At 40.8% G+C, this 13,043-nt stretch overlaps 1 protein-coding gene across 1 annotated transcript in view; it reads left to right on the top strand.

Moving 5' to 3' along the window:
* Window positions 1-13,043, top strand: part of TRHDE (thyrotropin releasing hormone degrading enzyme) — a 1,116,537-nt gene that overhangs the window by 885,981 nt on the left and 217,513 nt on the right. Inside the window, exons 11-12 of the mRNA XM_077468366.1 lie at window positions 10,901-11,034; window positions 11,134-11,189. Coding sequence (XP_077324492.1) covers window positions 10,901-11,034; window positions 11,134-11,189 — 190 coding nt within the window. The remainder of the gene's footprint in view (window positions 1-10,900; window positions 11,035-11,133; window positions 11,190-13,043) is intronic.

Below are 13,043 nucleotides of genomic sequence, written 5' to 3'. Positions count from 1 at the left end.
CCCCGACATCCAAAGACTGGCCCCCACATTCACAGACTGGACCCCCACATTCACAGACTGGCCCCCACATTCACAGACTGGACCCCCACATTCACAGACTGGCCACACACCATGACTGTCACTGGCCCCTGACATCCGACTGGCCCCTGACATCCGACTGGCCCCCGCCCCAACATCCACATCTCCAGACTGGCCCCGACATACAACTGGCCCCGACATCCCAAGACTGGCCCCCCACATCCACAGACTGGCCCCCGACATACCACTGGCCCCCACATTCACAGACTGGCCCCCGACATACCACTGGCCCCCACATTCACAGACTGGCCCCCACATTCAGAGACTGGCCGCTGTGGCATCGCCCACCGCCCTTTACACTGACACAAACACACCAGCGGGGGTGGGCAGCGCCACAGGTGTAGACCAACTTCTGGTCTTCTTAAAAATGGCATTGACTCCGCCGGCCGCCGACCTCTAGCGGCCGGCGGCAAAAAAACGGGAAATTCAATTTCCCGTGACAAACCGAATTTCGCGGGACATTTCCCGGGACATAATAAATTCGGGACAAATGTCCTAATGGTGGGAATGTCCCACGAAATTCGGGACAGTTGGCAACTATGAATATCCAGTGCTGTGACTTGAATATTAGATGGATGATTCTGTGCTTCTTAAGTGCTTTAAATAGGGTGCCCCCCTAATAGATGTGAACTCACCCCTGGGAATGGACCAACTATCGCTAGTTAGGTCAAATGCACGTGCGGGGCGACCCCTATGGATATCCTCTGGACCGATGATCGGCAGTGGTGAATGTTCCTCATATAAATAGATATAATATAAAAAACCTCATTGCACAGTACCGTTGATAAAGAGCTTTTTATTCCAAAAAATATAAAGGTATTGAACTCACATGTATGAGTGTCTAATGTCCTGGTACCTGGAGTGAACAGCAGGTATAACTAAATCCGTGAAATCCGCCTGGTTGTTTGATGCAGCTGCTGGCTCGGTAAAGGCTCGATTTCCGGATTGAATGTGTAGGCAGAAGTGTGTCACAATAAAATGACTCTACCTCTATGCATTTCAGCCTATCAGATTGGCCATCCTCAGGAAGTTACAATTCCACCAGTTTAACTGAGGGCATAAATACCCTCAGCATGAATCACGTGATTTGGCATAGCCAGTAGCATTACTTTCCCTGCTATTAACTTGGGACTGCTCACAATCTAACTAAAAATGCCCTTTTAGCATTGTTAGTATAATTAACATGGATCTGAATAATGTGCATAAAATACATTAGAACGATTAAAAATTCAAAATTAAAAAGTTTAAAAGGAAATGGCAAAAATCCCCAAATAGACAATACATATTAAACCATGGGATAAGTGTGGCGACATCTAGTGGTAAACATCTATACTGATGATCTGTGCACATTATTCCAATAGAAGGCAAGGATGTGAAACAGTCATTCCTATATTACAGCCCACCGAGTGGCCCCCTACTGGCCATGGATGGTAACTAACCAAAATATGTTAGTCCGGGATAATGGACTCTAATTTAGGGACTAGGGTCTAATAATTAGTAATAAAACAATTGAGGTCCATCTCAATGTTTAACCCCTGCGGCGTAAGAGTCTGGAGCTCAAAAATCCACCTGGATTAATTCTGGGAAATGTGTTTTATCATATTTGAACCCCTCCAATACCTGCCCAGGTGATCAATAGCATAGAAAGACAGGGATGAGGGGTCCCGACCATGAGCTGAAAGAAAATGGTTTGATACGCTATGTTTCGGGAAACCATTGTGTATATTTGCAATATGTTCTCCAACGCGTATAGCCAGAGTCCAGGAGGTATGACCCACATATTGAAACTCACACTTGCATTCCAGCACGTAGGCAACATGGCTGATATGCCAATATTTATGGGGTATTCCTTGTGGGTGCAGTCAGTGTGTTCCTACAAGGTAGCACCTCCCGCACCTGTAAAAACCTTTAAAATCAAACATGGTGGTTCATGTATTGTTCAAGTCACAGCACTGGATATTGTTTAACTAGCACGAGCACCTTTTTTTCACTGGGGACTGTTTGATTTTATTAATTGTTACCAGTGTATCATTTATTACCTGTATGTCATTTTTTTAGCATTTAGCGCGGTATACTTTTTATCATTTGATAAGGAAGGGTCAGAACTTCCATCAATTTAGCAATACAAATTATGATTTTAGAATAAGCTTCATTTATAGCTTACATTAAGAGCTTTATAGACAAGGTTAACACTTAAATAAGGTTTTAATAATGAAAAGGTCAAAATTGGTGCAAATACAATATTTACAGGAAAATATGTTTCAAAGAGATACAGACAATATACAGCCACAAAGAAACAAGGTAGGATTAAGGAGGAAGAACACTTGCAATTAATGTCTGAGGGTTGATCAGAGTTTGATCGATGAGCTGGGTAATCGGTTCTCAAACTTGGCAGATGCCCCTGCTTTGATGGTAAAAGAGAACACACCGCTGTCTTGGCATCTCTTCCTCTTTTCTGTTAGATCAAAGGGGTGTTAACAGCTACCAATGACCAATCGTCTGGTCATCTTAGAACATGGCAGGTTTCCAATGTCTAGTTTACCTAGGAGGAATAAGGGGTACCAGTGGTTTCCCATATGATCTGACATAGGGGTGTCTGGACTTGAAACGTTATAAATTATCTGAGGAAACAAAATATCTCCATATTATGGCTGTGCTATTATTAATTTGAAAGTTACGAAACATGCTAAAGTTTCAGAACTATACTAAACTGTCTGAACTTTATGTGGATTGACAGGTATCTGTTGATTCTCTGAATTGAGAGGGTGGCCGTTTTATTAGGGTTTCCAGCCTTAGATTGTGGATTGGATAATGGAATCGGTTCTCAAACTTGGCAGATGCCCCTGCTTTGATGGTAAAAGAGAACACACCGCTGTCTTGGCATCTCTTCCTCTTTTCTGTTAGATCAAAGGGGTGTTAACAGCTACCAATGACCAATCGTCTGGTCATCTTAGAACATGGCAGGTTTCCAATGTCTAGTTTACCTAGGAGGAATAAGGGGTACCAGTGGTTTCCCATATGATCTGACATAGGGGTGTATGGACTTGAAACGTTATAAATTATCTGAGGAAACAAAATATCTCCATATTATGGCTGTGCTATTATTAATTTGAAAGTTACGAAACATGCTAAAGTTTCAGAACTATACTAAACTGTCTGAACTTTATGTGGATTGACAGGTATCTGTTGATTCTCTGAATTGAGAGGGTGGCCGTTTTATTAGGGTTTCCAGCCTTAGATTGTGGATTGGATAATGGAAAAGTCTGGGGGTCTGATGCCTGGACTGATAAGGTCCTGGCCTCAGTCAACAGGTTGTGTGCTGGATAACTGAAAGGAAAAGGTGAGGGCAAGGTCGCTGTGGTGTGCCCTTAACTGGCCAATATGGCTAGGATGATCTGCACAATGACAAGATGGCTACTAACCACGCAGCTATGTGTTAGCCCAGTATGCATGACCATTACACAGAGATCCCCAGCTCAGGTAGGAGAATCTGTCCACAGGACAACTATTAGTCGCTTCAGTACAGCTCTGCTGTATCTCCCAGCTCCTGCCCTGCTGTTACACAGGCACGTGGTATGCAAACTGACAGTGGGGTAGGAGCTACAAGGTGAAGTGGGTCCTAGCTCATGGTTATAGCAAACAGCTGCTTAGTGAGGTGCCGAGTTGGTGGGCTTTGTCAGGTTGCAGGACCAGCACTGCATACTGCCAATGGAGAGTATGCAGCGCAGGTCCTGCTACCCAACATAGCTTGAGCAGAAACCCACCCTGCAGTGAGTCTGAGGACTCTAGCTGCAGGCCGGAAAAAATGTCCCAGCGGTCTGGATGTGGCCCACGGGCCGTAGTTTGGAGACCCCTGGTTTAGGCCGGAGCATATTCATGTGTCAGAATGGCCCAGTCAAAGTCCAGACCTAAATCCAAGCTATTTTGCAAAGAAGAATGGGCAAAAATGTCAATCTCTAGATGTGCAAAGCTAGTAGAGACACACCCAAAAAGAATCGCAGCTGTAGTTGCAGTGAAAGGTGGTTCTACAAAGTATACCATGTATTATAAATATGTATGCATGCCCTCTATTACCTTAATCTGGGGTGTCAGACACTCACCTGTTGTGGTGACAATCTCTACCACCTCTCCTTCCTCCACATCTTCTGGTTGTGACCTCTGTTCCCCTTCTTCAGGAGGTGGGGGGCTCCTTGTGTGCTCAGACGTCCCGAGTCTTTGCTCCCCTATGAGAATGAAACGAAAGGTATACTTAGCACACAAATATTTGAGGCCAGCAATAGTAATATGAAACATTGCTTGGAAGTGGGGTACAATTGTCTGTTTGGGCAAAGTTCCAAGTTGAAGATATGATTAATTCCCTTAACCAAGCTGGAATACTTACTTTTTTGGACAAGTTTCACACATGTACACACCTGTGTGGGACACCATAAAAAATGTGCTCTGGTGTCCCATACTAGTGCTCCTGAGTCCAGATGTGTAAATGGCTGCTGAGTGTAATCTCCTTACACTCCACTGAATCTAGTTTGCTATTCCTTCCAGTTTCAAACACATCTAGACAACAATGTCCTAAACTTTTTTTTTAGACAAATTATCATGAGCAAATGTAGTTAACCCTGTATCTGGCAAAAACATTGTATTTAGTTGGCAAACCAACTATGTTTACTACGAACGATTACTGTGCCACCCACAAACATGAAAGCTGCCATTTTAAACTGTACAACAGTAAAGAAAAGCACATGGCACAACATGCAAGTAATAATAATAGGAACACACGACAACTACTTACTTTTTAGAAGAACTTTCTTGATCCTTCTGTACTGGTCTTGCTCCCTTAATTTGAAGTATGACCAGCATTTCCTCAATGCCTCCTTGGATCGTCATACCCCAAATTTCCACTGCAGACTCTTCACAACTTTAGTCATGATCTTGGCCTTTCTCACATTTGGGTTTAGGTACGGTCCATACTTCCCATCATAGTCAGCCCTCTTCAGTATGCCCACCATCTCTTCAAAGGACATATTTGGGGCCTTAAATCTTCTCCTCCGGGATCAGGACATTTCTTGCTCTGGGCTTTCCTCCTCCTCCTCGTTACTGCTATTAAGCACCTGCTGTGTCTCCACCATGTCGTCTCCCACTGTGAAGAAAGAGAAGGGGCAGGGGATATTCTAGAAAGAACGTCAGGGGCGGGCACCATGAGCAGGCACCATGGGCGGAGTTTCACACATGCGCAGTTTATATAAAGTGTAACACGTGTGTGTCATAAGTATGATCTGTGAGCGGAGGAGAGACAATCTTTATAATAAAGGTACAATTTGAAGGTGGTGCCTCAGTGCCCTATACTGCTTATAGATTGAGGCCTATATTGGGTGAAGATTAGGAGAGGTTTGCCTGACATTAGAGTTTGTCTTGTGTTGTGTCTAGCAGAGAAAATGAATCCCTTCAATGATAGGGAATTTCTAGCAAGATTCAATGATATGTACAGGAAGCTGCCCTGTCTGTGGCAGCTGAACCACCCAACGCTGGATCAATTTGTGGAATTTGTGAAGCCGGTGATCCCCACGGCAGACATCCCCATTTTGAAGTCCCTAATTGGTGGACTGAGGAACACTTATAATAGGGAGCACAAGAAGGTCCAGGATTCCCCGAGATCAGGAGCTGCAGCAGATGACATTTATGTACCCAGGCTGTGGTCCTATGACAGACTGACTTTTCTGGCAGGCCAGACTGAACCCAGGCCAGCACTTTCCAGTCTTCTTTCAAGGCTTCCTTCCCCCCAGCTGAGGCTTCTGACATCCAACCTGGGCCTTCCAGGCAGCAACATGTGGAGGAGCCCAGCTTGAGCCAGGTATAGCATTCTTCAAAATATTTCTGTTTGTCAAATTAATGATGTTAAATATATGTTAGTTTTGATCACTAATTTCTGATTTCACAAAGTGTTTTACATATCAATAGACAGTAGTGGCCACAAATGATTGTGACAAAAATGAAAAATGCTGGGGTTGGAATGATAGTCTTTTCTATTTCTTAACATTCAATTTGCAACAGTCATGAGCTGAAAATTGTGTGTGATTAATGAACCAAAAACCAAAACGATGTCCCTTTTTCATACACAGGAAAGCCTCAGCCAGGACAAGGAAAGTGGCAGCCTGGAGGTGGCCGGGCCCAGTAGCCTGCCAGAACCGCAGGTCCCTCCCCTCTGCCTTCCACAAAAAAGTGTCAGGAAGAGGAGTTACGTGAAAGAGGCAGCAATTGGCCTATTTCTGAAGGCTAATGCGGCACTCTCAACCCCCACAGTGTTCAAGAGGACTGTTGGAAATGGAGGAGGGCCAACACCTCTTATGTGAGGAAGTGATCTCACAAGCCCTAAATAAGAGGTTGAGGGCCAACTCACAAGAAAAACCCACATTTGTGAGTTGACCCATGGTCCTCCTCCTCCTCCAGGTCCAACTCCTCCTCCACCTCCTGCCATACCTCCAACACCAGAGCCACAGCCTGGAAGGAAAACCAGAGAGCGATGACCTGGGTTCAGTCTAGTCTGACAAAAGATGCAGGCTGTGTATGACCACAGCCTGAGGACATATATGTCATCTGCTGCTGTTCCTGATCTTTTGCAGTTCTGGACCGGATTGTGCTCACTATTATAAGGACACCTCAGGCCACCAATTTTGACTGTAAAATAATTAATGTGTGCCATGGTGTACAAAGGCTTTACAAATTTCACCAGTTTATCCAGCGTTGCCTTCCTCTTTATTTTGTTATGACCCAGAATAAATGGCTATTTTGTTTTCTGAAATATTTGCAAATATGTGTTTTTCTTCAAAAAGGACAGTTAATTTGTGAGTAGGCAGGTACATTTCAAAAATACAAAGTCAAATTAACAAGGGACACCAGCACCAAGCAACCTCTTGGAGATTTACAAATACAAGATAATAATGGTGCTGTGGAAACGTGACATACAAAAAAATAGAGATCACTATAAAATAATTTGCCAAAAGAATAAAAAAACAGGAGATCTTGATTAAAAAAATAACAAAAAAAGTATTATAAACATTATCATAGAAAACTAGCTTTTAAAATTTTTTTATTTTATTTTATTTTAAAATATTATTCATGAGATCACGAGAAATAATAAAGAAAGAAATTTGTGAGAACTCTGTGTGAATACGAGCAGCAAAACAACTTCATTCTTCTAGCATTATAAATAAGAAGAGAATGCGCTGCATTGAAAGATTTAAAAATTATCTGTGTGACGAATGTGTGATCTCCATTACGAACGCTAGTTTTACAAGACCGAGCAGTTCCGTCTCGTACTTGATTCTGAGCATGCATTTTTTTTGTGCGGCGGAATTGCATACACACAATCGGAATTTCTGATAGGAACTTTTTCCGTCTGAAAAACTGAGAATATGCTCTCAATCTTTTTCTGGCGGACATTCGGCCAGCAAAATTCCAATGGAACATACACGCAGTCACATTTTCCGCCGAAAAGCTCTCATCGGTCTTTTGCTGGCCGAAATTCCGACCGTGTGTACGCGGCATAAGCGTTTAAAATTAAGTTTCATTAAGATGGGGGGGGGTAGCTTTTAGCTTATGAATACATCTCACGTTGTAAGAGGAAATTATTTCAATCCCCCGACTAGGATGAACCTAGGAAATTACGTTTTGGGAATATGGCAGTCACATTCCGGCCGAGTGGCAACTCAGGATTGCAATTCTTCATACTATGGATATGTCTATAGACTCTTTTCCAAAATACTGCCTTTGATTTACCCATATAAAATGAACCACAAACACATATCAATAAATAGACAACACTTATAGATTTGTAATTAGCATAATGTTGTGCTTTGAAGGTTTCCACATTTGGTGGCTTAAAATGAGATTCTGTACACATATAGTTACAATAACGACATGCCCCGCATATGTAGGTGCCCCTATATTTTCAAGGGTCCTTTCGCATTTCTCCTCTGTATTCACTTTAAATGACACAATCTCTTCTGGAGGTGGCACTTTTAAAAGTTATAAGAAGCATAGGGGATACAAAGCTGCCAACACACTGATTCATTGAAAGTAGATGCCAGTACTTTTGTATTATATTTCTGTCTTTTTATACAGATAAGTAAATTTCATGATAATTCTGGTTGAATTATTAGATTTATTTTCCTTTTTTTGTACAAAAGATCAATCCTAGTTTTTAAAACTTGTTTTTAAGCTTTTTTAGACATGTTTTAGTGTACCCCCTCTCTAGGAGTCTATCTCACAGCACTGCTGCTTCTTGTTTAAAGGATATCTTGTTTGAACAGTTTCTCCTATTGCACATTGAAACATATTGGTCATTATTTATGACTACAATATTTCCTCCTTTATATGAGGATTTTATAGGCAGGGAATGATTATTAGCCAATTGGTCTAAGGGCTGTATTTCATTTTGAGTTAAATTATCCTCATGTTTAGATGCAACTTTGAGTGCTCAATTTCACCAGACATTAGTTTTAAAAGACAGACATATTGAAATTAGAAAGTAGGAGGAATCTGTCAAACTTGTTTTAAGTTCTGTAGTATATACAGTGAGTTCATTAGTGGATCCCTCACATAGTGGAAAAAGTTGGGATGATGTCTACACGATCGATTATCAATGGCCTTACAGTCATCTTCATTGGGATATTGTGCAGGATGTTTGCCTTTTTTGTTGTACATACTTTTCAAAAACGTTTTCAAAGAGCAAAAAGCGATATATCTTTAATGGTTTCAAATTTATCCAGATTTTTATTCAGACAAAAATGTAATCCTATAGTTAGAAGGTTTATTTCATGGATAGTGAGTTGGTGCAAAGATAAAGTAACAATATTCATTTTTATTTTTCCATATTTTGTTTCATCATACATGTGTCTATGTTTTTTTTTTCCTTTGGCAGTGTTTGGAGTGTTGCAATTATGAAAAACATTTTTGTTGTAATTCTGTGTCTGAGAAACTACAGGCAAATTTTTAGGAATAATTTCTTCAGATTCCAGAAAATTATTTTCACTGTGTGTACCATTGATAGAAGAGACAGAAATAAATTCTCACCACGCCCTGTGTATTACCTAATACCATAGTGGAAATACACCTATGTGGGTGGTTGCCCAATTCAGAATTTTGTGTTTTTTCCAAAGTGGGATTTTTGGCAGACTATTCTTGTGACCCATCATCATTCCTTTGTTTTTTTGGGCACCAAACACCTTCATGTTTAAAGGAAACTTGCAAATTAGCATAAACAGAAGATAAGTTAGAAGGGGATTGCGAAACATTTAAAAGACAATTGTTTCAAGTATTTAAATGTAACCTGCTTTGATCTGCCTAGCTGTTGCCATATGGCAGATCCCAAGCTGCCATGTTAATTTCTGACATCATGGGGAGCCTTTTGTTTGTTTCTGTTCCTACAGACAGCTCCCTGATAATGATGCAGCAAGGCTGCCTTTCTCTGGCCACACATTATGACCACTCATAGTTTAAGTTATTCACAGTGATTATATTGTTCCAATGGCACATAAAAGTGGGTGGGATGGTTTAGGCAGTAAGAGAACATGTTGTCCTTGAAGCGTATTGATGTGTTGAAAGCAGAAAAAAAAGACAAGTATAAGGATGTCAGTGACTTTGACTAGGGTCAAATTGTAATGACTAGACAACTGGGTCAGAGCAACTCTAGAACTGCAGCTCTTGCACGATGTTCCTGGTCTACAGTGGTCAGGACCTACCAAAAATTGTCCAAGGAAAGAAAACCAGAGAATAAGCGGCAGGGTCATGGGTGGCCAAAACTCATTGGTTCATGTAGGGAGGTTGGCCTGTGTAGTCTAATCCAATTGAAGTGCTACTGTAGCTCAAATTACTGAAAAAGCTAATGCTGGTTCCGATAGAAAGGTGTCAGAATGCACACTGAATCAAAGTTTGTTGCATATAAGGCTTTGTAGCCAGAAACCAGTCACTGTGCACATGCTGACTGTGTCCACAGCCAAAAGCACCTACAATGGGACATGATCATCAGAACTGGACCACGGAGCAGTGAAAAAAATTGTCTTTGAAATGTTGACTTGGCCTCCAAATTCTCCAGATCTCAATCCAATTGAGCATCTATGAGATGTGCTGGAAAAACAAGTCTGATTCATGGAGGCCCCACCTCACAACTTACAGGACTTAAAGGATTTGCTGCTGAGGTTTGATGCCAAATACCACAGCATACCTTCAGAGGTCTAGTGGAGTCCATTCCTGGACAGGTCAGGGCAGTTTTGGCAGCAAAAGGGGGACCTACTCAATATTAGATAGGTGGTCATAATGTTATGACTGATCAGTATATGTCACATGCATTTTTTAAGAGTGGAGGAGGTGTCAAAGAGAGAATCTAGTGGATGAAGGTGCACTTGAATAAAATATGCAGGTATAATTGGATTCAAAAATAAATTACTGATTAAATTTACACACATTTGTATGAGCAGTTTAAATAACACTTCTAGTAATAAACAAAGATGTAAAGTATTTTTTTTAAGATAAAGGTTAGGGCATGCATATGCTGGGTATGAAGCTCTTTGCCCTTTAGTGTTATAGTTGTAGTTGGTGCTGATCATGGGAACAGCTGCTGTGTAAATAATTTCAAACACGCTGTTATTTAGACTGAGAAAATTTCATCTGTAATGACTAACTAATTACTTCAGACAATTAGTGAACTTAATAAGCATAAAATACAGTTTATCATCCCTTTTTGTTTTTAATGTAACATGGTTTGCTAATTGTTTAGAAAACAGCACAGTTTTGAGTACATTAAATAATTTGCAGCTTTCTTTCTCTTAAGAATATCACCGAATAGCCACGTTGGATGAAAACAACTGGGTGTTGGGCAACATTGATCAAATTGGCTACTTTAGGGTTAACTACGATGTCAGGAACTGGAGATTACTGATCGACCAGCTAATGAGAGACTGTGAGGTACTGTAAGTTCTCGTTAAGTTTGTTTTGCAGGAATTTGTTTTGATCTAAAACTCCCTACTGGCATTATCATCCTAAACGGTTCCATTTTTCTCATAGGTCATTTCTGTCAGTAATCGAGCAGGACTGATCGATGATGCTTTCAATCTGGCAAGGTATGTTTTCTTACAGATGTCCAACTTAATGAGCAATCCTGTCAACTATTGTTTGGAAGCTTCAGTGGAGAATGGGGTTGCACCTCTTTAGTGTTCAATTTATGTGGATAGGTTTCACACTTGAAGAGGCATGGTTTTTCATTCAGCTTATCATGCATAACATTTCTTTTGTATTTCACGTCACCATCACTCTGCCATCTGTAGTGCTCACCACATTACTGATCAATAGCAGCTTCAGGGCATTTCCTTAGTTGCAAAGGCTTGATCAATTTTTCAGCAGGTTTATGCTTGAGATTAATGAATATCATCTTTTTCGTTTGCTAATGAACAGATTTAAAAATGACCAGGATGCCATATTATTTTTTTTCAAGGGAAGTACCTTCATGCATCAGTTCTTATATTGTTTTCATATATAACAGAACTTCTCCAGAATGATTGTTTTAGTCACCAAAAGAGATAGTTATATGATTTTAAATATATCATATCATTATGATGTTAGCCCAGCTACTAATATGGGTTTGCACAGCACTTAGCTTTTTGAGGTTTTCTGTTGCACATGGTTTCAAAAAGTTCATACATGCATATAGTATGGGACGCAATGTTAATTATAGTATTGTTATCACTTAAAGAATAACTTTATTTATTTGTTTATTTTTTACCTTTTTAACACAACCATGGACACTAAGCAACTTGCTTTACATAATTGGTTTCCTACAATCACATGTAATAAAGGGGTGGACATTGATAAAATAAACTTACAAAAGTGCTTTGTAGAAAATTGTGATCTCTGAAGAAGCGCAACCAGACAGGTTTGACTGGTATTTTCCTTACTTTTTTCAGCATCGGTCTGCAGTTAAGTCTGTGACAACAGTTCCAAGGTTAGGATGCTCCCAGAATTCTATGTACATATATAATACTGTTAGTGGGAGCATATGCTGCCATGGATAGGCACCAGGAAAGGGAAATTAGGGTATTTGATACAACATTCCATTTTCTTGGTGCTTTCATGGCAGCATACTTTAAATAGAAAAACTTTAATTAGGAGAATACAATGCTGACTGAATAGTCTGTCTTCCAAAATGTACTGCTATGATGGAATGAACCCTCAACATTCAAGGCCCTCCAGACTGTAAGCTTTATGTATGGTTTTTATAATCCAGGAAGCTAGGATACAGGAGGGGCTTCCTTTGATTTGTTCTTACCCCAGGAAATTATGAACAATGCTCTGAAGGATGTTGTTGCCCCAGGTAGGCTCTGAGAACTCTAGATGTAACCAACTTGAGTAGAGAACGTTTGAGGATTTGGAAAGGATGGTAGAGCCCATGTACTGGCCAAGTAAAAAGACAATGACACTTTTGGAACAAAGCCCTCCATGGGGCACAATTCCACTCTATCTGGGAATAAGGAATGTATTCTTCAACTGAACAAAGGGCCTGGAGCTCTAACATCCATCTGACTGATGTTATGGCTACTAAAAAGGTTGTTTTGAGCTGTTTCACCCATTGTGAACATTGTTTCCTGGCGTGAAAGGATGTTTTGCTAGGACCTTCAGCACCACCTAAGGAACTGTACCACCAGTGGGTTGTGTCTGTTACTGCTGGCATTGCAGATATTTAACTTTGTGGGAAAAAACTCAAGCTTAGTTTCAGAACAGTTTGGAGGAATTCCAGAAGGTGAGAGACTGAAGGCAAGGTGGGGTCAAAATATTTTACAGCACTAAATGAGATGAACTTATCCCATATATGTGCATAAATATTGTTTGTGGATGATTTTGTTGCCTTTAGAATTGTTAAAATTGGGGAAGCATGGCTACTGCACAACTGCATGGATGCATAAATCCTCCACTCCAGCAAC

The sequence above is a fragment of the Lithobates pipiens genome, unplaced genomic scaffold, assembly GCF_037356315.1.
Source record: "Lithobates pipiens isolate NorthernLeopardFrog02 unplaced genomic scaffold, aLitPip1_a1.2 Scaffold_8, whole genome shotgun sequence".
Taxonomy (NCBI): Eukaryota; Metazoa; Chordata; class Amphibia; order Anura; family Ranidae; genus Lithobates; species Lithobates pipiens.
Note: the sequence above shows the minus strand (reverse complement) of the source record. Positions and strands in the feature narration are given on the sequence as shown.